Source organism: Eptesicus fuscus, chromosome 14, assembly GCF_027574615.1.
Source record: "Eptesicus fuscus isolate TK198812 chromosome 14, DD_ASM_mEF_20220401, whole genome shotgun sequence".
NCBI lineage: Eukaryota > Metazoa > Chordata > Mammalia > Chiroptera > Vespertilionidae > Eptesicus > Eptesicus fuscus.
The window spans coordinates 36,346,741-36,374,227 of record NC_072486.1 but is presented as its reverse complement, the minus strand read 5'-3'; the positions used below and the strand labels follow the sequence as shown (position 1 = coordinate 36,374,227).

The 27,487-nt window shown below is 35.4% G+C and overlaps 1 protein-coding gene across 1 annotated transcript in view; it reads right to left on the bottom strand.

Moving 5' to 3' along the window:
• Window positions 1-16,562: 16,562 nt before the first annotated feature.
• Window positions 16,563-27,487, bottom strand: part of GNAT3 (G protein subunit alpha transducin 3) — a 50,269-nt gene continuing 39,344 nt past the window's right edge. The window contains exons 6-8 of the mRNA XM_008149604.2: window positions 20,188-20,317; window positions 19,847-20,000; window positions 16,563-16,753 (exon numbers count right to left, since the gene is read on the bottom strand). Coding sequence (XP_008147826.1) covers window positions 16,563-16,753; window positions 19,847-20,000; window positions 20,188-20,317 — 475 coding nt within the window. The remainder of the gene's footprint in view (window positions 16,754-19,846; window positions 20,001-20,187; window positions 20,318-27,487) is intronic.

Below are 27,487 nucleotides of genomic sequence, written 5' to 3'. Positions count from 1 at the left end.
AGGAGAGGGTATTAGGAACTTCTGATTTATAGAAGGCTGGTCAGAAGCACAGGAGACAAGCTGGACTTTTGATTGGCCTTTAAAGTAGGGGGAGTCTTGTGGGACTGAGCTTTTAAAATATGGAATCCCATGCTATCTTCAAATAGATATACTCAGAATTGAGTTAAATGATAGGACACTCTGTGGTGATCACAGAATCAGATAATTGCTTTGTTTGGCAAACAAACAAACCAACAAACAAATACTCGACACATCTCGTGTCTGAAGTAAAATACTGAGAATAGTGATAGAATAGTGAGAAGAGAGAAAACAGAGGAGTTTTTCTCTATGCTCTTGCAATCCATTGGTTATTCCATTCCTGTTCTCAGGCAGGCTCTCGACCTGATATGTTTTTGGTAATTATAGATTTGTTAATAAAATCTTGAATTCATATCAATAAAATTATGTAATATGTAGATACTATATGAATGGTCAATAAACACATGGAAAGATGGTCAACATTTGTAGTCATTAGAGAAATAAAAACTATAATGAAATATTGATACATTCTTATTTGATTGGCTAAAATTAAAAAGATTGGCCCTAGCTGGTTTGGCTCAGTGGATAGAGCCAGGGTCAATTTTATTTGGGTAAAATTACTTCCACTTTGAAGAAGTACATCACAATATAATAAAGCAAAATATGATCTATTTAAGGGATAAACAAAAATCACTCTATTCCTTTTAATACCTTTGCTTTCTTATAGCCTTTCATAATTTGTCAGCCTTTCATAAAGCTCTTTTAATTTGATAACTTTTTACTCTATATTCAGCCATAAGCTCTCTTTGTATTATTCATACTAAATCAAATGATTGCTCTTCCTGTTATTATGAACAATTCATGGTTATGGATTTTGGTATGGTCTGTTTGCCCAGACGCTTACGATTGGCTCATGAGTACTATGACTTTTATTTGTTCTCCTTAAGAGCAATCCCCCACTCCTCTCTTGTCAATCAGAGCCATAAAAAATGAACTTAAGCTTCTCTTTACCCTCTCACTTTTCCCTGTATAATGTACCTTGCTTTGTTCCAATAAACAAATTGTATGCTTATTTCTCTTGCTGATAGTATGGTACATATTCAGTGAACCCCACATCTCTATACATGACCCAGGCCATGATCACGTACCCCATTTGCATGCATTCTGCATGTTCAGTTTTTACACTTGTTTTCTCCAGATGTTTTATAATTGCTCGCATTCTCTCACTTACAAAAGAAGATCCCATAATCTATCTATATAATAGAGGAATATGCAAATTAGCTGGGACACTGTAACATCACAACCGAACAGCTGGGACCTGAGGCTACATGGCACCTGGCTGGGGCAAGGGACCTCATGCTGTGCCCCTCGCCCCAGCCCCAGGCCATGGAACCTCAGGCCAAACCCTCCGCCTGGTGGGGCTTGACAGGGACCTCAGGCCATGCCCTCCGCCCCAGCACTGGGCTGGGAGACCTCAGGCCATGCCCTCCCCCTCCCCCCCCCCTGGAGGGTTTTGACAGGGGACCTGAGAGTGCACCCTTCACCTAGTGCCTGGCTGGGGGACCTGAGGCTGCGCCCCCTTCCCGGTGCCAGGCTGGGGGATCTGAGGCTGTGCCCCTCCACCCAGAGGGGCTTGACGGGGGTGGGGCCAGCCAGGTCTGGGTCTCCTGCGTTTTTGAAGTGCATACGGGTGGTGGGCAGGGCCTTGACTCTAGGTCCCACAGTGCGCCCCAGACTCTGACAGGAGGGAGATTTTCATATACATTTTACTAATTTTCTTTCATCTCTGACACTTCTATTTTAGAGAAAGGGCAAATAACAATATTAAAATATTTCCTCTAATTAATTCCCTTTTAATGTGCACAAATTTTGTGCACCAGGCCACTACTATTAATTAAAAGCAATCTTCTACTTGGATCAGCTAGACCAGCTTATAATAGGCAAAGCCTCCTAGACAAATCATAGGATCAGAACCTTCATCCAAACTTAGAGAAGGCAGATGATTTTGAAAGGCTCAATCAGAATGCATTTGTTACAAATGAAAAAGCATGTTAGTAATTGTGAACATTTTACTAAGAGTAGAGAGAAAATAAACAGACAGCTCCAAGCCCTTTACAACTAGTGGGAAGAGAATTACATTTTGCTTTCTTTTCAATATGGTAAACATTTCAATCTGCTTTAGGCTATTTACTTCTGCTCAAACTCACTATCACAGATTGTAATTTACTGTTCAAAAATATAATTTTTAAGTTTTTAAATATCTACAATCAAATTAAGTGTACTGAAAATTAAGGAATTTAAATGTTTCACGTACATTTTATCTCTACCCGAGTTTTCCAGAGAGCAGACTCTTAGAGAAAGGATTCCTTATAGGTGATTTATTTGGAAAGGAATAAAGGTTTTTTTTTATTTTTTTTTTAAAGAAATAACATACTATGTATCTATTTTAGTGCAATGTGATGATGAAACAATGATTCTAAAGTTTAGAGGAATATATCTTACTGATTCAAGCTAATCTGAATTTCTATTTATATGTTAATTTTCTCACCAGAATCTTCTATCATTCTTACTCATTTTTACACATAGTACTGTGTTTAAAAAATCAACTAAGTAAATTTTAAAGATATTATTGGGTTTATTCCCTGATTCATGAGTTTAGCAGCATCCAACCTAGCAGACAGAATGTACCTCCAAGGAGTGATACAAAATGAAAGACTTTTATAGGTAGATGGGAGCAGAAACATGGAAATTATACTAAGCAAAAAAGCAGGTTGGTTATTGCAAGGTTACTTTCTTTTAGGGGATGGTGGAGGCTTTCAGGAGACTCCGGATGGACTAGTTTAAGAAGCTGAAGCCTTGATTGTCTCAGTTTAATAACATAGGGCTTAACATAAGTCACTCTATTTGGAGCCTATTACTTATTTATTTATAATCCTCACCCGAGGATATGCTTTTGTTAATTTGAGAGAGAGAGAGAGAGAGACAGAGAGAGAGAGAGAGAGAGAGAGACATTGATGTGAGAGAGAAACATAGAAACACCAATCGGTTGCCTCCTGTACGTGCCCCGACCCGACAGGATCAAACATGCAACCTAGGTATGCTCTCTGCCCGGGAATGTAAACTGAGTCACCTGGCCAGTGCTTGTCTTGTTAATATGTCATAAAAGACATCATGCATAAATTTAACTGATAGTTATTGACATCTATAGTGATCAGGAAATGTGATGATCACTTCATATTCACTATTTCTTTTAACTTTCATGGAAATTCATAACTCCTTTCAGATGAGCAAACTATGTTTAAGAAACAATTATTTACTGAAGTTGTTAACTAAATGGTAGAACTATGGTGGATCTTCTGGAGAATGTGTTCATTTGGGGAGAGGGGAAGGTGAGTTCAGAGTATTAGAGACCATTCAACCTGTTGCAAGGAGGGATGGGACCACTGAAAGCTTGGTAGAGGGATTATGTTAGAGCAAGATTACTAGCTTCAGTAATAAGAGAGGCACATGGTGTATTTAATAGGGAAAATATGTGAAAGGAAGTTGGAAGGATGAGTAACAAAGTAAAGATCAGGTTTTTTATTGGGAAATCTTTTATTTGAGATGTTGATTTGCATTTGAAATCAGCACTGCTATGCCTGATCTCTCATCTTTATAATCAGCCTTCTAAAAGAAAAAATGTTTTTTTTATTATCTTTAGAAATCTGTCACCATTAACCTCTCATCCCTTAATCCATGACTAACTGACTTCCAGCCATATCACTTTGACAAAATGTCATCAGTGACATCACTGTCTCTAAATCCAATGGATATTTTTCAGATCTCATCTTCATTGACCTTTTTCTTATGTAAAACTATTGATAGCTCTTTTCCAGTTCTTAATAATTCTTCCATGTTGTATTGTCCTGTATACCTGCTGCTCTGAATCACACTTCTCTTTCCTTTTTCAGTCTCTGCAATCTCCCCTTTACCAACTGTATCACAAGGTCTTTTTTTAACTTCTTTATATCCTTAGAAGACAATCATTTGCACCAGAGTTTCTATTACTATCTATTTCTTGATGATTCACAATTATCTATTTCCATTCCAGGTTTCTCTGACCTCTGGATCAGAATTTCTACTCACCTACTCAGCTCTACTGGGATATCTCCAAGGCACCTCAAATTTATCATGTTCAAAACTGTTCTCCTGTACTTCCTCTTTATTTTTCAAACCTGGTTCTCTGCTACCACTCCCTATCTCAGTCAGTCACCACCATCCCTGAAATGTCCTCCTCCTACCCACTAACCCCTACCACAGCTGATGGTGACTAATTAATCATCCAGGTGTGTTGCTTTGGCTTCCGAACACATTGTCTGTCTGTTTTATTCTCCATCTCGATTGTCCTAGTTCAGGTTATTTTGCTCTCCTTTTGGAACATCTTGAAGCTTCCCACTCATCTGTACAAATCTAGACTTCCTTGCTTTAGTCATTTTTCCACACCATAGCCAACATAATCTTTTCAAAATGCAAATCTTAACAAGCCATCCCATTTCTGAACACTTTAAAAAAATAAAGATAAAAATGAATGACGTATCTTAAGAGACCCTTCCAAGAGGTTCTGATGTACCTTAAGAGAGTAATCTGATCTTTTCAACCTCACCTCACTCTATTCGTCTCCTTCCTCTTGAAGCACCATAGTCTTTAACGTGCACCATGATTTCCTAGGAACTTTGCACATTCACTTCCTGTGACCTGGAATAGTTCCCTTCCTTCCTTCATATTATTACTGTTTCCTTATCCTCAGCTCAAGTTTATTTACTCAGAAAAAATTTCTCAGCACCTTTGACTAAATCACTGTTTGTGTGGTACATACTAATGGAATCATTCATTGCTTTCATAACGTGTACCACATATTATGTTATAAATTTGTGTAATGGCTTCCCCCTTTCTAGACTAGACGTTCCAAAAAGGTAGAATTTGTGCTTATTTTTGCTCACCATTGTAGCCCCCTAATTTGACACAATGCCTATTCTGTAATCGGTGAATATCCTACCTAATAAAAGGGTAATATGTAAATTACCATCACTCCACTACGCCCACAATTGGGCCAGCGGGAGGCGCAGGGGGTGGGACTCGGGGTGGCCGGGGTGGCCGATTGGGCCGGTGGGACGCTGAGCTTGCCATGGCTGTGCTGCGGAACAGGAGGGGCCTCTGGGGCAGCGAGCTCACGTCCTGCCACAGACCATCAAAAGCGGGGGAGCTGGGTGCCTGTCTGCTCCAGCACCAGGCCTTTCAGAAGCCTCCACCGAGCCGGAGGCTTCTGAAAGGCCTGGTGCACCAGCGGACAGGCACCCAGCTCCCCCGCGATCAAAAGCGAAACCGTGGGAGCTGGGTGCCTGTCCGCTCCGGCACCAGGCCTTTCGGAAGCCTCCACTGCACCGGAGGCTTCCGAAAGGCCTGGTGCACCAGTGGACAGGCACCCAGCTCCACTGCGATCGAAAGCGAAAGCGTGTAGGGGACCCTACATGTGCATGATTCAATCATGCACTGGGCCTCTAGTATATTCACTAAGTGAATGATTTAATAAATGCAAGATTGAAAATATTATCTTTCTTATATAATTATTCTTGAGATACTTAGCTTATCTCCTTAACTAAAATAGTCTATTTGGGAAGTAGGTACTGACTTATAAATTCACATTTCCCTCAAATGTGTAAGTTGGCATACAGTAAGTCCTTTGTTAACATTTAAACTGAAAAAAATATGTGAAAATTAAGCAATTTAAATCTGTGTTTTGTTTTTGATGGCTTAAGAAATGTTTCCCCTACTGCCTATCATAAGAATAGCAAATTCTTGGGTGATCTTTGAAGCAATAGAATCAGAAAAGGAACCTATTAATTTACATGTTTAAATAATCACCCTTGGTGTTAGCAAGGCAAGTTTGAGAAACATCAATGTAATATAATTCATATATTTATATTTATAATAGACATGGTGATAAGGAAAAACTAATGACATAATCCACACATGTCTTAAAAAATATACTCATCTTTCTACTCTTCCTACCTTCCTTTCTTCCATCTATCTCTATATATAAAAGTCTAAGCAACCAAAAGACAGGTCACTATGACATGCACTGACCACCAGGGGACAGATGCTCAACACACAGGATCAAGCTCCTTCCTGTCTGGATTGGGCCTGTGGGAATCGGGCTGAAACTGGCTACCTGACATCCCCCATCTGGTCCTGGATTGCAAGAGGGTGCAGGCCAGGCCGAAGGACCCCTCTGGTGCATGAATCCATGCACAGGGCCTCTAGTATGTTTATATTGATCTAGTTCAAAATAAAAATCAAGTTTATTTTCAATAGACTTACAAATCTTGCCTTCTTTTTACGAAATAGGCTTTGAATTTTATCTAACTAATTTTTTGCTAAGGGTAGAAATATGTTTGTCTTCCTAAGTGATAAAGAAATTGTTACTGACCCTGATCACCATGGCTGGAGCATAGTCCTGATGCACCAGGGTTGTGGGTTGGCTCCCTGGTCTTGGCACAAACAAGAATCAACCAATGAGTGCATGGATAGGTGGAACAACAAAGTCTCTCTCTCTCTCTCTCTCTCTCTCTCCCTCTCTCCCTCTCTCCCTTTCTCTATCTAAAATCAATAAATAAAAACTTAATAAACACAGAAATTGTTGTTTATGTCTCAAAGTCAGAAGTACACTGTTTAAAGATTGTATGCTGATAGTGTGGTTGCACCTAGTAATGTGTTGGCATCATAATCCACAATGGTGCAATTATGTCTCATACATTTAACTGAGTACTCTTTTGGGAAATCTCAACCTAAATGCTAACATTTTTCTAGGTTCAATTGCCTGGAGAATAGCTAGGCTGAGAAAGCCTGTTGAGATTATTACAACAGTACTTTAGTGAAAAATTAGAGTGTCAAGGAAGAGTTGTACTCAGGTGAATGACCTCTGAAGGATTTTATACAAAGGAGCAAGTGGTTTATAGGGAAAGAGAGAGAGGATCTTGTCTTTGGTTCAGCATTTTAAAGTGATAATAAATCAGATTAGTGACATTCTAATGGTTCCTATTTTGGAACAATTAAGATTTCTGCTAGAGTAGAATTTGGGTTTAAGTATTATAATTTAATAACTTAAACACAGCTGTTCAATTCACTTCAGAGAGTCAGGATAAAAGTCAAGTCCCTGGAGAACTCCAGGGCCCCTCCTTATCCAGGGATTTAAAAAAAAAAATTATTAAAGAAAATTGCTGCACAAATCAGTATCTAAATTCCATTTAAAAAAAAAAAAAAAAAGCAGTACTAACTCCTGGCACAAAATCATTAGCCACAAGATAGCCTCCTCAGGCCCAGGACATTGCTTCCTCTCCAGAGACCTGGACTCTGTCAATCACCAAAGCAGTCCTTTATTGTGCTAAAGTGTGTAACCCATGTGTATGGTCTAAAGGACAAATAGTCCCTATTTCATTGAACTTTGTTTTTGGCTAATACTGAACTGAAAGCCAGGAAGTAAGTAGAAAAGGCATTTGCACGCCCCCCCCCAAAAAAATCACAAAGTCCATGCAATAATGATATTGTTGTTAACTTATTATCTAAGATCTACAAAGCCATATTTCCCAAATCACTAGCTGCAAAAATAAGGGTTTCAAAAAGAAATTTGTATACAGTCTCACCTTCTCAAGATATATAGCATTAAAGAAACATTTAGCTTTATATAACCTTCTATGTAAAAAAATTTAACAAAACTAGTCTCTTAATTCTTATTTTTGCTCAATTAGTCTAAGGTGGGAAATTGTTCTATTAATCTGAAAGTATCTTGGTGACAGAGCCCTCATATTAAATTTTAATGATTCCACAGTAACTTTCAAAGTGCCTATTTCTAGTACTAGATCTTTGTTGAACAATTGAGTGAATAAATGAATGGGTTAGTGGCTGGATAAATAGGTAGATGAAAGGATTAACAAATAAATGAATAAAAATGATCCTTAGCCCTCACACAATGAATATAATTATTAAGCATATGTATAGCAAAGGTGAAATAAGGGTTGCTAAAGTCAAATACTACCAATATACATAATCCTCTAAAATCACCTTTTTTAATCCATGTATTTACCTTTTAGAAGACACGTCTTTTAAATCTCTTCCTTTTTTACCTGCACCTTTCTTAAATCCCTTCTCCTACCCAGTCATGTCTTCTGTTATAATATGAACCCTTTTTTTTGTATTTCTATATACAACATTACAATTGCAAATTAATTAATTTTCTGCCCCCTCCATTAATAAACAATAATCTCTAATATGTATCAGGCACGCTTCTAAGCACTCCATACATATTATCTAATTTATCCCTCGGCTCTGACCTGTAGCTGGTATTATTGTCCTCGTTTTATGTATGTGGAAACTGAGTTAAGGACCTTGCTCAATGCTAGGCAGCTAATCCACGAGAGCTGAGAAAGCTCAGATGTCCAATTGAACAATCCTTACTTGACACTGTTCTCTCCTTCCTATATTTTTTCCACACTAGAGAGGTTTACCTTGCTTGTTTTTCTGAAAGGCAAGAGCTTTTTCTCCCGATAACTTATATTAGCTCCTCACACATGTGAGTCTCTATGGCAATGAGTAAAATAAGACCCACACTCCTAAATTAAAGCCCAGGTTATCATTGCATTACAATAGAATAAGTATTGTTCATCATAATGATTATGGGACATCAAGGAAAGGATAACATATGTTGACTATATCCTAGCTCTGATAGATAGGACCATCTATAATACAGTTGAAATATTCTTTATGGTTTAAGATACCAGGGTTTAAAAGGAGCAAATCCTCTACTATCTTGAAAACACCCTATTTAATAAAAAATCCCCCATATAGGTAGACAATAAAAAATAACTAATGCCCTTTGAATTCTGGATGACAGTTTTATTATATTCAGCTTATATAACTTAGGTATAAGCTATATATATATATCATTGATGCTTCTTGCCACTCCTGTTGGAATAGTAATAAAACATAGCACTAACATGAGTTACTTGATGAAGTGATTTAAAACTGCAACGTGTTTCCAATACAGCTCTAGCATCCTTAGTCAGCTGATGGTTGGAGATTAATGTCAAAATTAGTGTGTGGGTGTTTGATATGCCAGCCTCCTGGGTTTGGAGCACTTGTAAATTGCTACGGGCTCACATGGCTTTTTGTTGTCATAGCTCCTAAAGATAACATAACAGACATCTGCGAGGCCTCTGCTGGGATGAGGTTTGGAAATTGGCTTTTCATCGAGTAAGACTTCATTTAGATTAAAAATGGTAATAGAATTTCTAATTGAAAATATTTTTACCAGCAGGTAAATATCACAACAGATTTTGTAGACTGTTATATGATCATCAGACAGTCAAATTGTGCACATTCACCTTTCACAGTGTGAGTTCAATAGATTGCAAACTGGTTGTAATTTGGTCTAGTCATTATTATTCGTGAGGAAAAATTTGTCTCTTGAAATCTCTTTAAAAATTGAAACTGATGCTAGTTATATTTTTAGAATTGAAACAAACACACTGAGAGATAGCACACAAACAGTAGAAATTTATTGAATCTTTCTTAAAAGTTTTTATTCAACTTTTTATGGACGAGGTCCCATGAATTATATAAAAATTATTTACAACTCTCAAATGATTGGGCTTAAATTTGTGAGTTCAAGAAAGGCTAAGTAACTGGAAGCTTTCATTAGTTTATGAAGCACTTTTTAAACTACATTTAGCAAAGGTGTTTTAGGTCTTCCTGAAGCATAAGATGGTGTAGAAGATTGTATTTAGCACCTTGACTCTATGCTTTATAGCAAGAAGACAAAACTTAGCATGTAGAATCACTAGAACTTGTTGAGCAATTTGAGATGGGCAACATAACAAAAGAACAGTAAAACCTACGGTCTGGATTGAACAACTGAGAGAAATTATGGAGATGGCATAGATGTGGTGTGTTTAATTTTAATTAAACTCATTAAATCGTGAGTTTATTTTTGAAAATATTGAGTTTATTTGTCTATGTTTCAAGAGGCAGTTAAGATTATATATATAATTAGACATTAGAAGAATGATCTTGCCTAGGAAAAAGAGGAAACCATGAAAATGCTTAAGATTTCTGATAGAGAATAGGTAGAGTAATAAGAGAAGATGATCTATAGGAGTATTTTTAGTAAAACTGATATTTACGAAATGATCAGAGGAATTTGGTGAGAAGGAGCCAAAGAGAAAGAAGAAAAATCAGGGAAATATGGCATTATGGAAGCCAAGAGAAAAGAAACTTTCTAGAAGGAATCGGTAAACAATCATTGGTTCATTTGTTCATTAATTCACAAATGTTCATTAATTTCCTACTTGGCATTTAAGCGCAACTGTGGAAAGCCCACATATGAACTCTGCACTAAGGGAGCTTACAGTAAAGTGAAAAAAATAAATCAAACAATAATGCATAAATATTTTATTGTAAATTTTAAGTTGGAAAGAATAGAATTGTTATAATGAGCTATAACAGTAGGAAGCAGGTGAACTTCTGTGAATTCTGGAACCTCTGTCTCAAGAGGTGACTCAGACTTAAGGTTTGAAGAATAAGGAACTCTTAAGGCATGCGTTGCAGAGGGCAGTTCTGGCAATGAAACACCACCACTAAGGACCTGCTATCTGAGGGACTGGGCCACGTGCCCTGAGCACTAGGAATTATCCTAAAACTTTATTTTAGCAGGAGAATGATCTCAGCTTCCAGAAGTTTTTTAAAAAGTAAAACTAAAGTAAAACTAAATAATTAAATTTAAGCTACCAACCGTGCAGAGATGATGGTCCTAGAGAGAGAGGGGGGTATTTGAATCTGGAACATTTGTTTTAGGCTGATAATAATTATGAGGACTATGCATTGTTTATTAATTTATTAAATATTTATTAATTCTTTTACATATGTGAGATACAAGGGAGAATGAGTGCCAAATTATTCTTTTAAAAATTATCTTTAGCATTATTATAATGATGATATGAAAGGTAATTTATACGTTCACTTATTTTAAATATATAATTAAGTGTTTGGTAAGTTTACCAAGTTGTCACCAATTTTATTATTCTTTGATAAAATTTTTATACATTAACCAATGAATTATCCCTCCCATGGATGGCAAGGGATGATCTATGCTCCAGGGTGAACAATGAATTGTTGTCCTTGCAAAGCCTGTAGGAGGGGCAGTGTTAGATTCTAGATGCTTCTTCTTAGGAACAAATTACACTTGGTAACCCTCAATCTGAAACTGAAAAGAAAAGGAAATCACAATTTTTAAACAAGTCACATATTAATGAAAAATCATTTCCATGTAATTTCTCTTCCTGTGTTGTTTTTCTTTTAGTAACTCCATTAGGGCACACTTACTCTGGTATCAGTTTTCAAAAGAAACTGCTCACTCAGAAGCTCAGTCTGTATGGGTCTGGGTCTGTGGTGATTGTTTAATCCACGTGTAAGAAAAATAGTCACTGGGGGGAAAAATGAATTGTTCAGTGTCCCACAGTGGACCTGCTGATGAGACAAACCTAAGTTCACAGGCACAGCCCCAGATTCTCTACAGTGACCAGGTCACCTGTTCTGGGAACGTAGTTCAGAAAAACATTTTGCCATAGATTCACAATGAATTACCTGATGAGTAATATGCTATTGGAATCTGTGAGTTTAATGAAGTGTTCTCAGCATGGTGGGTTGAAATACAAGTGTCCAGATACTTACACTAATGTCTTATAGCAAAACAGTGTGGCTATTGCTTAGCAATACTTTTGATATTTACAAAAAGAACAGAATTAAAAGAAAGGAATAAGCATGTCTTTGTGGTTTATATGTTTTTATAATAAAATTCTCTACTCTTTTTTCAAAAACCAGAGATGATTATGCTGCCCTGCTATGGGTATTGTTGGGGAGCACACTGTATATGTGAATAAAAATGTGAAGTGATTGTTTCTTGAATGTAGTAGAAACCGATTAAACATTTGTGGACTCACTATAATGAATAATCTAACTCCAAGGGAAATAAAAATGCTTCTTTTGCTGATAAATTATATAACTGTGCTATTATAAGTGTACACTTGTATATCAATATTTTGTGTGCTAAAATAGTCAAATTATCATTGGATAATTGCAGCATATATCAGTTTTTGCTTTGGCATTTTGCATGGGGTCCTTTTTATTCTAAACTTCCTTATGCTAACTTTAAGTACAGTCATTTTCTCCAGTGTAAGGCTTTTACTATGTTAAAATGGAAACAATCTCCACTGATTTCAATATTATAATGGCATTTAATATTTGACCATTTTTGATTTTCAGAAAAGAAGACTCACAGCAATGTACTTTGAAAAAACAATTTTCAATCACATTCAGAATGTGCTAAGTTTCGTTTCAATCTGACCAATTTAGAAAATATGAATGTCTTTTAAATAAAATAGTCTCTTTGTTTTGCTTGTGTCTCATATATTAGTTTTTATCTGAAAGGTGTAGTAATAAGAGGGCCATCACTGTCCCTGTGAAGTAAATTGAGATTTTTTAATTTCCTTTTTCGGTCATGTGACTCTATTTCTTAACTAGTGTGACCAATGTGATTTAAAATAAAAATCATGCTATTACTAATGAAAAGTGTGTTGGCAGCTATGTGCTGGTAATAGTCAAATGTCACAGAGCACTCATTTTCCTCTTGATTTGATGATTGTGAAAAAGTTTTAATAAAGAAAATAATGGGACAGCAGAGTAAAATTTTACTTTGATTTACTGAAAAGGTACACAACAATAAGCAGCCAATTCATTACTCTTCACAAAACATAGCAGTTAGGCATCAAATAATTTTTCTTCTACCTTTGGAAGCTAATCAAGATTTCAGGCACAATACAGGTTACTGGGGGAAAACACACCCACATTTTACAAAATTAATGGTAAATTAGATTTAAGCAACAGTTTGAAAATGTCAAAAAAAAGAGTTTGAGAAGAGACTAGATATCGTCATAACATGAAACAAACTTGAAGATGTTTCAATAGCTTTGTTATTCACAAATTTGACTAAAATAGTGCATATTATGATTATCAGGAGATTATCATTTACTACTGAACTAGAAGCACAACATAAACTGTGGTTCTTAATAGGATTTTAATTATAAGTTTCATTAAAGTTATTGGTAATCCAAGTTTATTACGGTTGCAATATTTGAGTAGAAAAACACATGATGTAAGTGTGCCCCCCGGTGGCTACAGACTAGGTTGTAAGACTGTCAGAAAAGACCTGCATGGATGGAAAGAGAGCCTTAACTGGGTCTTTTCTCTAGTGAGCACTTACTCCATCCCAGGCAGAGGGCTGACTCTCCTATTTTTAAAGTTAATCAAAGGTAGAAGATTCATAATTTCTCTTATAGTTCTTACCAATATTTTATTTTTAGTAGCCATATATGTTAATGAACATATCCAGCTCTGGTCCTGAGGTGGTGTAACAGTAAAAACACACAAATCAACACAAAACACTTTTCCTCCTATACATATTGTTAGATCAGAAGTCAAGCCTGAGTGATTCTCTGAGAGTACCTTTTGTTATTAAATAGGATAATGGGTCAAGTAAAATAATTGTAGTAGGTATGTCCATGACCTGAAAAAGTAGTTTACCCATTTGTGTCATGTATGTAAAAATTGGTATATTTCATAAGTTTTGTCAATCAACAAAATATTGCATATCTATAATGTATATTATAGATTCCATAGATTTTTAAAGCCCTTTTCCATAAAGCATACTATAGAGTTGCCAATAATTTTATTTTGACACCAAAATATTACCTAGTTAATACTCTTTTTTTTCATGTCTCTCTCTAGTCATTAGTCCCATGATGCAAAGACTTGTCTATTGACCTGTTCATGCAGCTGGAAAGCCTCTTCAAGGGCTAGTTGTGAATGACCCTGTTAGATACAGGCCTGCACCAGATCCCTGAGGTAGTGCATGTGACTACAACTGGACAAATCTTAGACATGCATGAGCTGGGAGTGTTAGAAATCTAAGGTAAGCAAGATTTAGGAACAGTCTGAGTCAGAAGAGAAACCTCAAATAACACAAAAGGAAAATGTCAGTATAATCAGTTTGAAGTTTAAATGAAAACAACTAAGACTGCTTCTTTGAGACACTATAAATGCAAAAAAAAAAACACAAACACAAAAAAAAACACAACCACACACCTAACTGTACAGTTAAACATTGAATTTTTCTATTGAAATAGGTGTTTCAGTTCTAAGCAACTTGAACATTTCTGGTCTCAATATGCGTTACTTCCAACTAAAGCATAGCTTCCTATATTTTCCATTTTGTTATTTTTTAAAATTTGGCCCCAAATGCTGTGCATCTACACCAACCATTTTTAATTAAAATATTAATGTAAAATAAAAAATAGACTCAAATTTAAGGTTTCAATCATTAAAGAAATAATGCAAACATCTATTTTATACTTTCTCTATTAAATATTTCTCTGTTTAATTAAAATTATTTCTTAGCATAGTAAATGTTTTTGATTTGGAAGAATTTTCTTATTTCAATCAGGATTGGAATAAATTTAAGTTGTTTTTATTTGTTTTAATAATCCATTTAGCATATTTTTTAAAGTTCTCAGATTATAATATTTTATAAGTAAATATTTATGCCTGCCAGTTTTTTGCACAGATTGAAATTAGTTTTGCATTTTTAGAAGACAAATTGAACCAAACCCTTCCTACCTGTGTTACCTAACAGAGGAATCCTAATGGTAAGCCAGAGTCAAAATCTAAATAACAATAATAGTAACATTTCAAAAAGTATCTTAATCTTTTCTGGAAAATTCTTCTTACCCTGAGGGAAACAAATAGTTTAAAGTAGAGTAGAAGGAAAAAAGACAAAGCACCATGGAAGAAATGATAGCATTTGTAATCTTAATTTATAATCTCATAGCATTGAATATCTCCTAGCAAAGTGTTGAGCTGTTGTCATATAGATGTTGTTTTTTAGCCAGAAAATTTTATTGAGTGCCTGAACTAAATATATTTTCATGCTTTTGTTGTTGTTGCTGTTGTTGTTCTTAGTATCTTAGGCTCCTTAAAAATGTATATTCAGCAAAGAAATTTAAAAATAGTTTTTCTTAAACAAATTTATTTATACCTGCTTTTGTGGTTTTGAAGATAAACCCAGGGACACTTTAGTAAAGGTTACTTACTGAATAGTGATCATCCTTACGTTTTTGGAAAGAAAATACGTTACAGAACAATGAAGTATCAGCTACAGCAAATGGAGCTACAGATTGGAATATTGCTTGATTTATGTTTTCTTCATCTCATCTACATTGTAAACACCTACTTAGCTATTTTTTCAGAGTACTAAATCTCATGCATTGATCTACTATTCTGATCTATATCAGCTTCTTCTACAAGTGTTGGGAGTAAACAATATTGAGATATGCTTGGAAAAGTATACTAGTATGTTTTAAATGGTACACACATTAAAAAAGAAAAGGCATTTTTTTCTTCATAAATAATATGATTTAGATTACAGGGCATCAAATTAACTTTTAAAAAGGAGGCTTTGACCATTAGCATACCATGTGACATTTAGCATGAATCAAATGGTACTAGGAGAGAAGCTCAGTGTTTCTCTTCTAAAAAAAAAATCTTCTAATTACTCGCTCTTTCTTTCTACTTCTTATTTAAAAAATAAAATATAGTAATTATAAGACACTGAATTAGTTTTCTCTCTTGCAGTCTAAGAATTGACCCCAAACCATAAATTGTAATAATGTCCCTTACTGTTCTAGAATAAAATGGGGGAAATGAGTGTTCCATTGAGAAGTCTTGTTAACAGCCTTACACTGGTACTTGACCATACATTGTCCCCTGTTTTCAACCAGCAGAGATAGATTATTGAAATCTTCAATTCTACAGGTAAATTTAGCATTAATACTATTTTCTAAGGAAAAAAGGAAACAGATAAAATTGCATGCACTTTTTTGCATATATAATTTTGCATCAACAAGTGAACATTTCATTTGCAGCTGGCTGAATAGGAATAATGGCCCAGTAAAACACCACATGTGTCACCTTTGAATAGTCTCTAAGTACAGGCACAGTTACATTATCAACCAAAATGAATGCCTCTCAAAATCTGGCCAATGGAAATGATATGGATTATCTTGCATTTTTATTTATTTGTTCTATAGTCAAAAATAAGCTACTTAATTTCGAAGCAAATTCAATGTCAATGATTTGTACTGATATAGAATTTCCGTTATGTACCAGTTTTCAGACCTGAGGACATCAAAGACGCCTCATCCTCAATGTCCCACAGAAATAAAAACTGATCCAGATACAGGTGACAACAAATTCAAACTTTGCATGAAAACTTTTTGCTTTATAATGCTACTTATATTTCTAGATACGTTAATACCTATTAAAACAACACATCACACAGCGCCTTTCCTTTTATATCTTGAAAAACATACACAAGCAAGAATGGAATGGAAAAAAACGGTTGATTAGAAAAGTCCACAATCTTTCAGATTCTCTTTGATTATTATATCTGTAACTGCATCGAACACGAACTTGACATTTTGGGTATCTGTAGCACAGGTCATGTGGGAATAAATTTCCTTATCTTCTTTTCTTAAATTCAGGTCTAGAAACTGGTTCTTGATGTAGTTCCCTGCATCTTCAAATGTATTTGGCCCTTGTTAAAAAAGAAATTAAACATTAATTGCATAAGGAATAAAATTATAAATAATATCAGTAAGTTTTAAGATTTTACTTTGTGTGCTTCTATTTGATGTAATCTGTACTAAAAAGTCAATATTGGCAATGGGATTATGTTATCCGGGATTTATGTAATGCCTACTTTGTGCTGGGAACTATACTTAACCACTGAGGGCTTCAAGTGGCTAATATTTAACCTCTACCTCAATAGAAGAGAAATACGAATATATTTACACAACCAAGTAAGTGAGTAATGAAGCCTATATATATACCAAAGTCTGTGTGTGTATATGTGCATTTGGTTTCATATGAACAAAATGAAGAAAAGAATAAAAGTTATAAAGTAACCTGCAGAGTGAGGTGGTATTTGGTCTGGACCTTAGGGAATAGCTAGAAGAGAACAGAAAAATTATATGAGCAAAAACCAAAAGTGAGAGTGAGAATGGCCTGTACCACTAGACTTCAGGGTCGGGTTGAGAAGTTAAATGTGCACTTTGGAGAATCTGGTTTGATAAAAATGAAAGATATTTGTAGAGGGATTGTAGGAGGTCAAGTAGAGTAGGTGGTATGGGCCAGATTATGAACTATGTTGCTAACTAAACAAAGTAGCTAAAGAGAGAAATGTAAGATAGAGAATTATTCTTGACTAATGTTTTAGTAAAGTTAAATAAAGAGCCAATGAAGGCTGTGCTTAAGGAAGTTAGACTAGTAGCAGGACACACAATAGATCAATTGGGAAAGGCGGAAATAAAATAAGAAGGCTAACAAATACAGGACACCTAAAAGTGACCCACTGGTGGCTTTAGCGGAATGTGCTGAGTGGGGATAGAATGGTAGCATAAAGATTCCCCAAGAAGGTAAGACTTTGTTTATTATTACCGGGAGAAAAATTCCACAAGGGACGATCTTCAAAACAACGTAACAGCTAAGATTCCAAAACACTGACAACACCACATGCTGGCAATGTGGAGCCACAGGAGCTCTTATTTATTGCTGATGGGGATGCAAAAATGATACAGCCACTTGTGAAGGCAATTTGTCAGTTTCTTACGAAGCTAAAGGTAGTCTCAGCATACAGTCCAGAAATTGTACTCCTAGGCACTTACACAATAACTTAGGTACACACAAAAACCTGCACATGGGTGTTTATAGCAGCTTTATCCATAATTGCCCCAAACTGGAAGCAACCAAGATATCCTTCCATAGGTGAAAGGATACAGAGAGTGGTTTGTTTACAGAATGAAATATTATTCCACAATAAAAGCAAATGGGTTATCAATCCATGAAAAGGTATGGAGGACATTTAAGTGCATATTGCATTTAATATTGAAAAGCGAAAGGCCTTAGAAAATGCCACATACTGTATAATTCCAGCTATATGGCATACTGGAAAGGGCAAAACTATAGAAACAGCGAAAATAGCAGTGGTTTCCAGGGTTGGAGGGTGGGGAGAAATATGAATGTGGAGCACAGGGATTTGTAAGGCAGTGAAAGTACTCTGTAAAAACACAGTAATTGTGGACACATGACAGGCATTTGGTAAAACCCATAGACCTGTACAACACAAAGACTTAACACTAATGCAAACTGCTGGCTTTATTTGTTTGTTTGTTTGTTTGTTTATTTATATATTTTATTGATTTTTTACAGAGAGGAAAGGAGAGGGATAGAGAGTTAGAAACATCAATGAGAGAGAAACATCAATCAGCTGCCTCCTGCACACCCGCTTCTGGGGATGTGCCCGCAACCAAGGTACATGCCCTTGATCGGAATCGAACATAAGATCCTTCAGTCCACAGGCTGACCCTCTATCCACTGAGCCAAGCCAGTTAGACCGAAACTGCTGATTTTAGTTAATAATGTACCAATATCTGTTCATCAACTGTAACAAGATTGCAGCAATGCAAGATGTTAATAATAGGGGAAACTGTGGGAGCTAACCAGAGAGGAGTATATGGGAACTCTGTATTTTCTCTTCTAAACTAAAAACTGCTCTAAGAAGTACACTCTAGTAGTTAAAAGAAAGCATTATTGTAAGTATATATTTAATTTGTAATATTTAAGCCCTAGCCGGTTTTGCTCAGTGGATAGAGCGTCGACCTGCAGACTGAAGGGTCCCGGATTAGATTCTGGTCAAGGGCACATGCCTGGGTTGTGAGCTTGATCCCCAGTGTGGGGCATGCAGAAGGCAGCCAATCAATGTTTCTCTCTCATCATTGATGTTTCTAGCTCTCTCTCCCTTTCCTTTCCTCTCTGAAATCAATTAAAATAAAATAAAAATTTAGAATCATGATATTTAATCATCTGATAAATGTGTGAACATATAATTAATATTTATAAATACAGAAGAAAGATACAAGCACTAATTATAGACAAGCACATATAGTTATTTTGACAGAATGCCATAGTCCTAATAACATTTGGGTTACTCATGAATCAAGTGGTGAAATTGCTTGTATTTGTGTATAAATCATAAATATTTCCATTTGACCCAATTTCACTGACAACAGAACATATAACTGGAAAAAAAAACACACATTTCCAAAGGGAAAATAACCCTTCTAGAGAACCTGACATTTATAATTACTGATTAATAGGACCAACACTAAAACTCTAGGATCTAGGACAATTAGAAAAAGAAAGGGTGCCACTATTCTCAAATTCATTCACGCTATCTTCCAGGAAATTTAATTCAGACTTTGAGGAGGTACTGAGATCTAATACAGCATCCCAAGGCTTCATTAGGAAATATATGAAAAACTCCAATTTGAAATATTATAGAATTTGCATTCCTATTATAATGTTTAATGTTTGCAACATCATTTGATACATTATTATGGAGTACCAACACCAGTCTATTGAACCATCTCCTATTTATTCATTAGAGCTTTGCTTTAATGCAAAGTAGGGACGTTTTCTCTTATAAAATTCTTTCCTGTTTGGATCACACACATGACTCAAATGTACTACAAGCCTCAACCTCATAAATATTGCATGTCAAGGTCCAGATAAGGAAATATGTATCTATATAAATTTTTACTACTCTGTAATTATATGAAAATTATCTTACCAGTGTACTCTGGAAAGCAGATACTAAGATGCACTTTGGTGACTTTTTCTTGAAAGAGATCTTTTTTATTGAGAAACAGGACAATGGAGGTGGTGGCAAAGTACTTGTGATTACAGATGCTGTTGAACAGGTGAAGGCTTTCATGCATTCTGTTCTGTTTGGTTTAAAAGATGAAAATGCGTAGAATTATTATTTGCAAAATGTTAATCTTGGACATGATAAACAAGGATCTAGGAATAACACCTTTGGAAGGCCTTAATTGCGTTGGAAAATGTGGTAGGAATATTGCAAACTGAAAATGCTTGTTTTTCACCCTGGCCTTATATTCCTTTTAGACTTACCACTTCTTCATCTTCCACTAGGACCATGTCATAGGCACTGAGTGCTGCACAAAATATAATGCATGTAACTCCTTCGAAGCAGTGAATCCACTTCTTTCTCTCAGATCTCTGTCCACCAACATCGAACATTCTTAAAAAAAATAATAATAGAATAACAAAACTTGCAAATAGCCTCCAAAATTCTCATTATCTTTTATAATTTTAAATGGACACTTGCATATCTCTAGAAGGTAGTCTTTTGGTTTTTATTCATTATAAAATATGTTTTATTTGGCCAATTTTCAGCTCAAGGACCAAAGAAGAAATTTCATCATTTTCTTTTTTTTACTTCAGGCAAACTATAGTAAAATAAATCACACACTGACTTTGAGCATGTGGGAAATTTAAGGTAGCTTAGAGTTTTAGTAAGAAAGTGATTAGCCTTAGGAGATTTTGATCAAAATTTATATATACTCTTAAATTAATATAATCCACAAGAAGATTGGAAACTAACATAGTTCTGACAATATAATTCCTGGACTGTTTTCTTAGCTCTTCCTACATTCATTCATTCAAATGATTATTGAACTTGATCATGACTGGAAGAATTAATATTGTTAAAATGCCCATGCTACAGATTCAATGCCATCCATATTAAAATCCCAATGGTATTTTTCAAAGAAATAGAACAAACAATCCTAAAATCTGTATATAACCACAAAAGACCCGAATAGCCAAAGCAATCTAGAGGAAGAAGAACAAAGCTGGAGGCATCAAACTCCTTGATTTCAAACTATATCGCAAAGCTATATTAATTAAAACAGTGTGATATTGGCATAGAAAGGCACATAGACACAATGAAACAGAATAGAGAGCCCAGAAATAAATCCATGCCCTAGACATTGTGCTAAGACCTACTGCCGCAAAGATGAAAAAATATCCTCACTATCTTCAAAGCGCTCTCTGTGTGATAGAAAAACAAATACATTATTATAATGTTATTTAACAAAATTCTAATCTACAAGGTAGAGTGTGAGCCTAGAGGGAGATTTGTTTCAGCCTGAGGGATCATGAAACTCACTCAGAGGAGGTATATTTGAATATTTGGTTCTCCTTCTGTTTTTGTATTTTGGTACGAGGCACCAATGTGGACATGGCAATTCAATACAGAAACTAAAATTTTAATGCCCTACATCCCCTTACCATCCATTTAGGACACATAAAAAAATGCAGTTTCTAATTCAACCACTTTTTTCCAACTCTTTTCCTCTTGGATAAACCACCAACATTTCAGACCAGGGCCATTGCCAGAGGTCTACTTTTCAGTGGCGTCTTTTCCCCCTTAGAATCAAACACAAACTGGCTTAATGAGCACTAAGGCCACCGCTAATTTGGTTCTTGCTTACCTATCCAAGCTTAGTTCATTCCATGTTCCTCTTTTTAATGCAGCCCAATCACAAGGTTATTCTTTTAGTTCCTTTAATATAAACCTAAATTTTGCTATTTCAGGACTTTTGTTGTCTCTCTCCTTTCCATGTGACATGATTCCCCTTTTCCTTATGTAGCCCTTCTTTCTCAACAGGTCTCAGTGTTATTGTCTCCTCCACAAGAAGGCTCTCTCCATCCCTCACTTTCTATCACACCACTCTCTTAATTTCCTTTATAGTAATTGTCACAATCAGTCGTTAACTGGTTTGGTTATTTATGTGTTTTACATATTTAGTATCTGTTATCTCCCTAATAGAATAGTGGCCTCATGAGGGCAGGGACCTTATCTATAGTAGTGATGGCTATATCCCCAGTGCCAGGCACTATCCCTGATATGCAATAGACATGCAATAAAAATTTGCTAAGTAAATGAGTATATTCCATGTTACTGGCATGGAGGGGTTATTTTAATGTAAAGTGCATGTGTAAGGAATGAGAGAACATGGTGTGTTGTGAATATCATTAACTTTAGATCTACTTTCTTTGACCAGAGGTCCCCAAGTAGGACATATTATCTGGTTAAGTCTCAAACCCTCATCAAGTGAATTGCAATTACCTTTGCTGTGGAGTCTGTCCTTCCTCCTCTGGTCAGACGGTTCTATGTGATGCCAAACAGTTCACTGGGCATATTCTCCACCTTTCAGGTGTTTTGTTTCATTTTACTAATGGAGATACTGTAGATAGTCTGGATTCTAGGTGTTTCACATATTCTCCATTTAACCATATATAAATATATGGTGGATCATTTGTTGGCAAAGAAATGTGATACTGTCATTGGACAAAAATGCATTAACTTGTGGATTAACTTGGGGAGTTGAGGATGGAGTGTACATCACTAGGTTTAAACTTATGGTGGGCTTTGTCAAACCAAAACCACCCCTTGTATTCTCACCCCTCAATTTTAACATGTAAGAACCTCCATAATTCTTGTTTCTTTTTTTGCTCTAATCCTCTCTTCAGGGTTTGCTTCCATGGTGGGTATCCTATAAAGGAGAACTAACTAATCACAGAGCCAGGACAAAAGTCACTGGATGAATGGGATATTTGTACTGAGTGCCAAATATTCAAATTTCACAGTAAGAATGATGGTGCCATAAGAGCCAATTTCCAAGATATATTGATTAAGTTTTCCCTATTAAACAGGGCTTGGGTTAGACCTAATAGCATTTGTTTTGGGTCTCTTTTATCTTCTTTTATGGACAATGAACCTATCTCCATCTATTTTGATTGGTACTTTCTTTATTTAATCACATTTATACTTTTGATCAGATATATTCAAATTTTGCAAATCTGAGAATATTCTTAATGTGACTTTAGATAACTGCTCAGATTCTTTGCATGGTAACAAATATTTTATCTCTGAGAGGATAATCTTGTTTCTCTCATGTTGATAGATTTTTAACTTAAAAATAATTTACAGAGAGTCCTTAGTAATGAAAACATTATAGAACTAAAATGTTCATTAGAAAATCAGATCAATAGCTGGAATTTTGCTTTTATATAGATTCTTCAGGATATAATGTTAGCTCTAAGAAAACTTACATTATGCTTTTCTGCTATTGTCATAATTTATTTTTCATACATCACTTTTCACTTTAGGGGTTTCTCTAAATTTTAATTTGAGGCTTATTTTAGAGCTATAAAGCATAACATCCTATTGATACAATTTGGAGATTCCCAAAGTAGAGCATTTATTTATTATACATTTCACTGAGGAAGTGATTTTATACATGTGTGTGTGTTTATATTCCATCATGACCATGCTGTGAAAAACAAAAATAAACACAAAGAACACATATACTTGCTGATGAACATTTGTTTTGTGCTAATCTATATGGGCAATTAATCTGATAAATGGACATGTGATACAGCTTGAATACCCTCAATTTCCTAAACAGTTAAGGTAACCAGAGTGCCATAATAATAGTGATTGGAACTTGCAGTTCTCATTTTGGGTAAAAGATTTTGCTCTTATTTTTGGTAATACATATTTTCTTATTAAGTAAGGTACTTAAGTTAGAATTCTTTTTTTTAAACTTTTTAAATGCCTGAAATGTATGTAAATTGACTGGTCAGGCTTTTAACTCATAGCTGAATATCAATAATTTGTTAAATTGCCCATAGCATTAATATAGGCCAAGTCATCAGAGTTTTATAGCTTAACATTAAGCAGTTGACTAAACTGTTGAGATTATAGTCTATTATAAATTTTTTAGTTTTATGGGTTTATGGTAAACAATTGGCTAAATATTTACTACACAAGATTATTCATACTTCATATCAGAATAGATTATTATTAATCTGCCCTTTACAGTGCTTGCAAAACCATTATACAACATAGGATAGCTAAAAATAAATAATGCTACTGCAGCTAATTTATTTGTTAAATGTTTTTGCTCATCCTATAAGCATGTGATTCTCTTAGAAAAATTATAATTATTGACATATACATATTTGACCTCAGAAAAATAAGATCTAATCTGAGTAGGACTTTATTTAAATTATATACTTAAATTATTATTTTAAATTATTAAATTATGAGATTTATTCAAGATACTTGGTTTTAACACAATTTACACAACCTCTTAAGATGGCTACATGACAGGGTTAACAGGTGGATCTGTGTCATAACTACAGAGCCATAGCAAAATGGCCTAATCCAGTCTTTGTCTTGTGCCCTGTTCTAAAAATCAGGGTAGATACTTGCAGACATAAAGTATATGCACAGAGAGGTCATTCTAAAATCCTTAATTGTTTGGGGTTAAAAAAACAGAATCCAAAGGACGTACAACCATGAGGGAGCCAGGGTCTCTAAACTCCCATAATTGTTAGGACAATTATATACGTACTTTTTGCTAAGTCTATGTGCATGTTTGGAACTTAAAATGCCCACTATATAATTCTCTAATTATTGAATGATATAATTTATAAATTCATTAAAATAAATTCTATCACTAGAATAAATCACACATTATGTTCTATAACTTACTATTTTGGTAATATTAACCATAAACATAACTTAATCAAATAGATAGTATACATGAGTTATTGCTCTATGAGACATAGTAGAGAATAACAAAGCTAAGTTGCTAGGTAAACACCAGACTCACTCCTGAGATGAGTCTACCTCCCAGAAATTAACACAGTGCGCATGACTCCAAATTCAGGAAAACTATAATTTATTTTATATGAGATACATTCGAACATTGAAAATAATTATATTGAATTTAAAATATCTCAAGCTTTATGTTGTAATATTTTCTGAGCTCTTTTCATTGACTTCTGCATAGTTTTATGGTCTTTCAATTGTTTTTTAATCATGAAAAGTGACTTCTCTATAATTGTTAATAAATTCTGATAAATCTGTAAATTCTTTGTCCTGAGGAATTATTTAAAAAAAATAAAAGATCTTGCATTTGCATTGCATTTTTCATTTACGTAGTACTTTAACATCTGTATAGGTAATTAATTTTATCTGGTTGACAGTTGGCATTCTGATTTGATAAGAACTCTAGGTAATTTCCACTGAATTATGTAATACATGAAAATGATACAGTACATTGGCAGAGATAATTTTTCATTTTGAAGTTCCTGTTTAAAACTCCTGAATAATTCAACATGTAAATTAAGTATTTAGTTTTTAAATAGTAATATGATGATTTATGCTATGTGAATACAAATCAATGCTAATGCACTATATTTTAATACCTGGGTGCTTTCTGAAATAAATTGGAATGTACATTGTTTTTATATTTTCTATTTTGAAATACTACAAAATTTCACACTACATGCCTGTGTGCTTTTAGATAATTTTATTCAGCACTACAGAAAAAGAAAAAAAGATGACTTAATTGTGAGAATTTATTAAGGGATTAATATTGCTGTGACTCAACTTAAAAACATATTTAATTGATTTTAAAGAATTCCCTAAATTCCAGCTGGTGTGGCTCAGTGGTTGAGCATCGACCTAAGAACCAGGAAGTCACAGTTTGATTCCTGGTCAAGACACATGCCCAGGTTGCGGGCTTGATCCCCAGTGGGGGTTGTGCAGGAGACAGCCAATTCTCTCTCATTATTGATGTTTCTACCTTTCTCTCCCTCTCCCTTCCTCATTGAAATCAATAAAAATATATATTTTTAAAAAGTTCTATAAAAGGCATAACTCTGTTCTTTAATATTTTTATAGTAAAATTTAAATATTTAAAAAATATTTTGTAGAGAAATTTTCTGCATTTTCTTCCTCATAGAAGATGCCTTTAATAACTTACCTTCTTAAGTCAATGAGAAAGAAAAACCTATTAAGAAAAGAAAAGAGCTGAAAGGTGGTTTTAGTGGATGGCAAAGAGGTAGTAGTTGGATAATGTAGGAATTGCTATCCTATATAATAAAAGCCTAATACTCAAATTTTCCCCTCGGGCGGTCGTTCAATTATTAGGAGTTCGACCGGGAGTTCGACTGCTCACTATGACGTGCACTGACCACCAGGGGGTGGCACGGAACATGGTGGGTGTTGGCAACATGGTGCTGGCAGCAGGTGGCAGTGGAGGCACTGCCAGCCCTGATGGGCCCCGACGAGAGAAGGACTACAATGGGGTGGTAAGCAGGTGAGGGGGCGGTGCCAGGCCAACACAGGGTGCCAGGCAGGGCTGCAAGGCTGCAAGGCTGGGGGCACGAGCTGGGGCCCGATCTCTGCAGGCCACCCTGAGGGACCCTACCCGTGCACAAATTCATGCACCCAGCCTCTAGTGTCAAAGTAAGTGCTAACAGGGCTTCATAATTCATTTCACAACAGCTTACATTTTGGCATTGATATTGTAATAAAGAATTAGCAAAACGTTTCTCATTCCTCCACAAGGGCCAGCAGTGTATGAAAGTAGAATAGGAGAACCCATACCTATAGGAGTTAATATGATGTGTACAAAATTAACTACTGAACTACAAAAGGGCAAAAAAACAATCATGTATTAATGAAGAGGCCTATTGTGAGAAAAAATATATTTAAAACACTGTTATTTTAAAATTGCAAATGTATTCTACTCAGAATATTTGCTTTACACATTTGTGAATATTTATATTTAGTTCTGAGTGAAATAGATGTTCCAGGAAATGAACATGACTTCTGAGGTTTAGTGAGTTCATTGGCAATCATCATGTGCCCCGGTTTTAGAAGCACAGGCTTGTGAAGTCCCATAGGGGCCTGCCAGCTCAAAGATATCTCCCCAACAGGCTGTCATCTGATTTTATTCCCCTTTCCCTCTTCTCTCTGAGGGGACTCATGAATGACCAATACTAGAAGAAGCACATACATTATAGAAAAAGAATAGTTTTCATACCAAGTTATCCATAGCCCATCAGTGATATGCAGTGTAAAAAAGTGCAGTCTTTGAAATTAGAAATGTGTGCATGCTAATCACATTTCTAGTACTTCTATATATGATTCTGGGGAAATGTTTCACCTACTTCTAGCTTCAATTTTATATATATATATATATTTCAGAGAGGATGGGAGAGGGAGAAAGAGATCTATAAACATCAATGATGAGAGAGAATCATTGATCAGCTGCCTCCTGCTTGTCCCCTGCTTGCCCCTTACTGGGGTATCAAGCCTGCAACCAGGAATCAAACTGTGACCTCCTGGTTCATAGGTCGACGCTCAACCCCTGAGCCACGCTGGCTGGGCTTAGCTTCCATTCCTTGGTTCTTGATTCTACATAAGGATTGCAATGCCCAGCTGGTTATATGACAGTGAGGGTGTAAAGATAATGTACATAGAATGTTTGAACTAGTACATGTATTCATCTAGCAGGAATTGACTGTGTGCCCACTCTGTGCT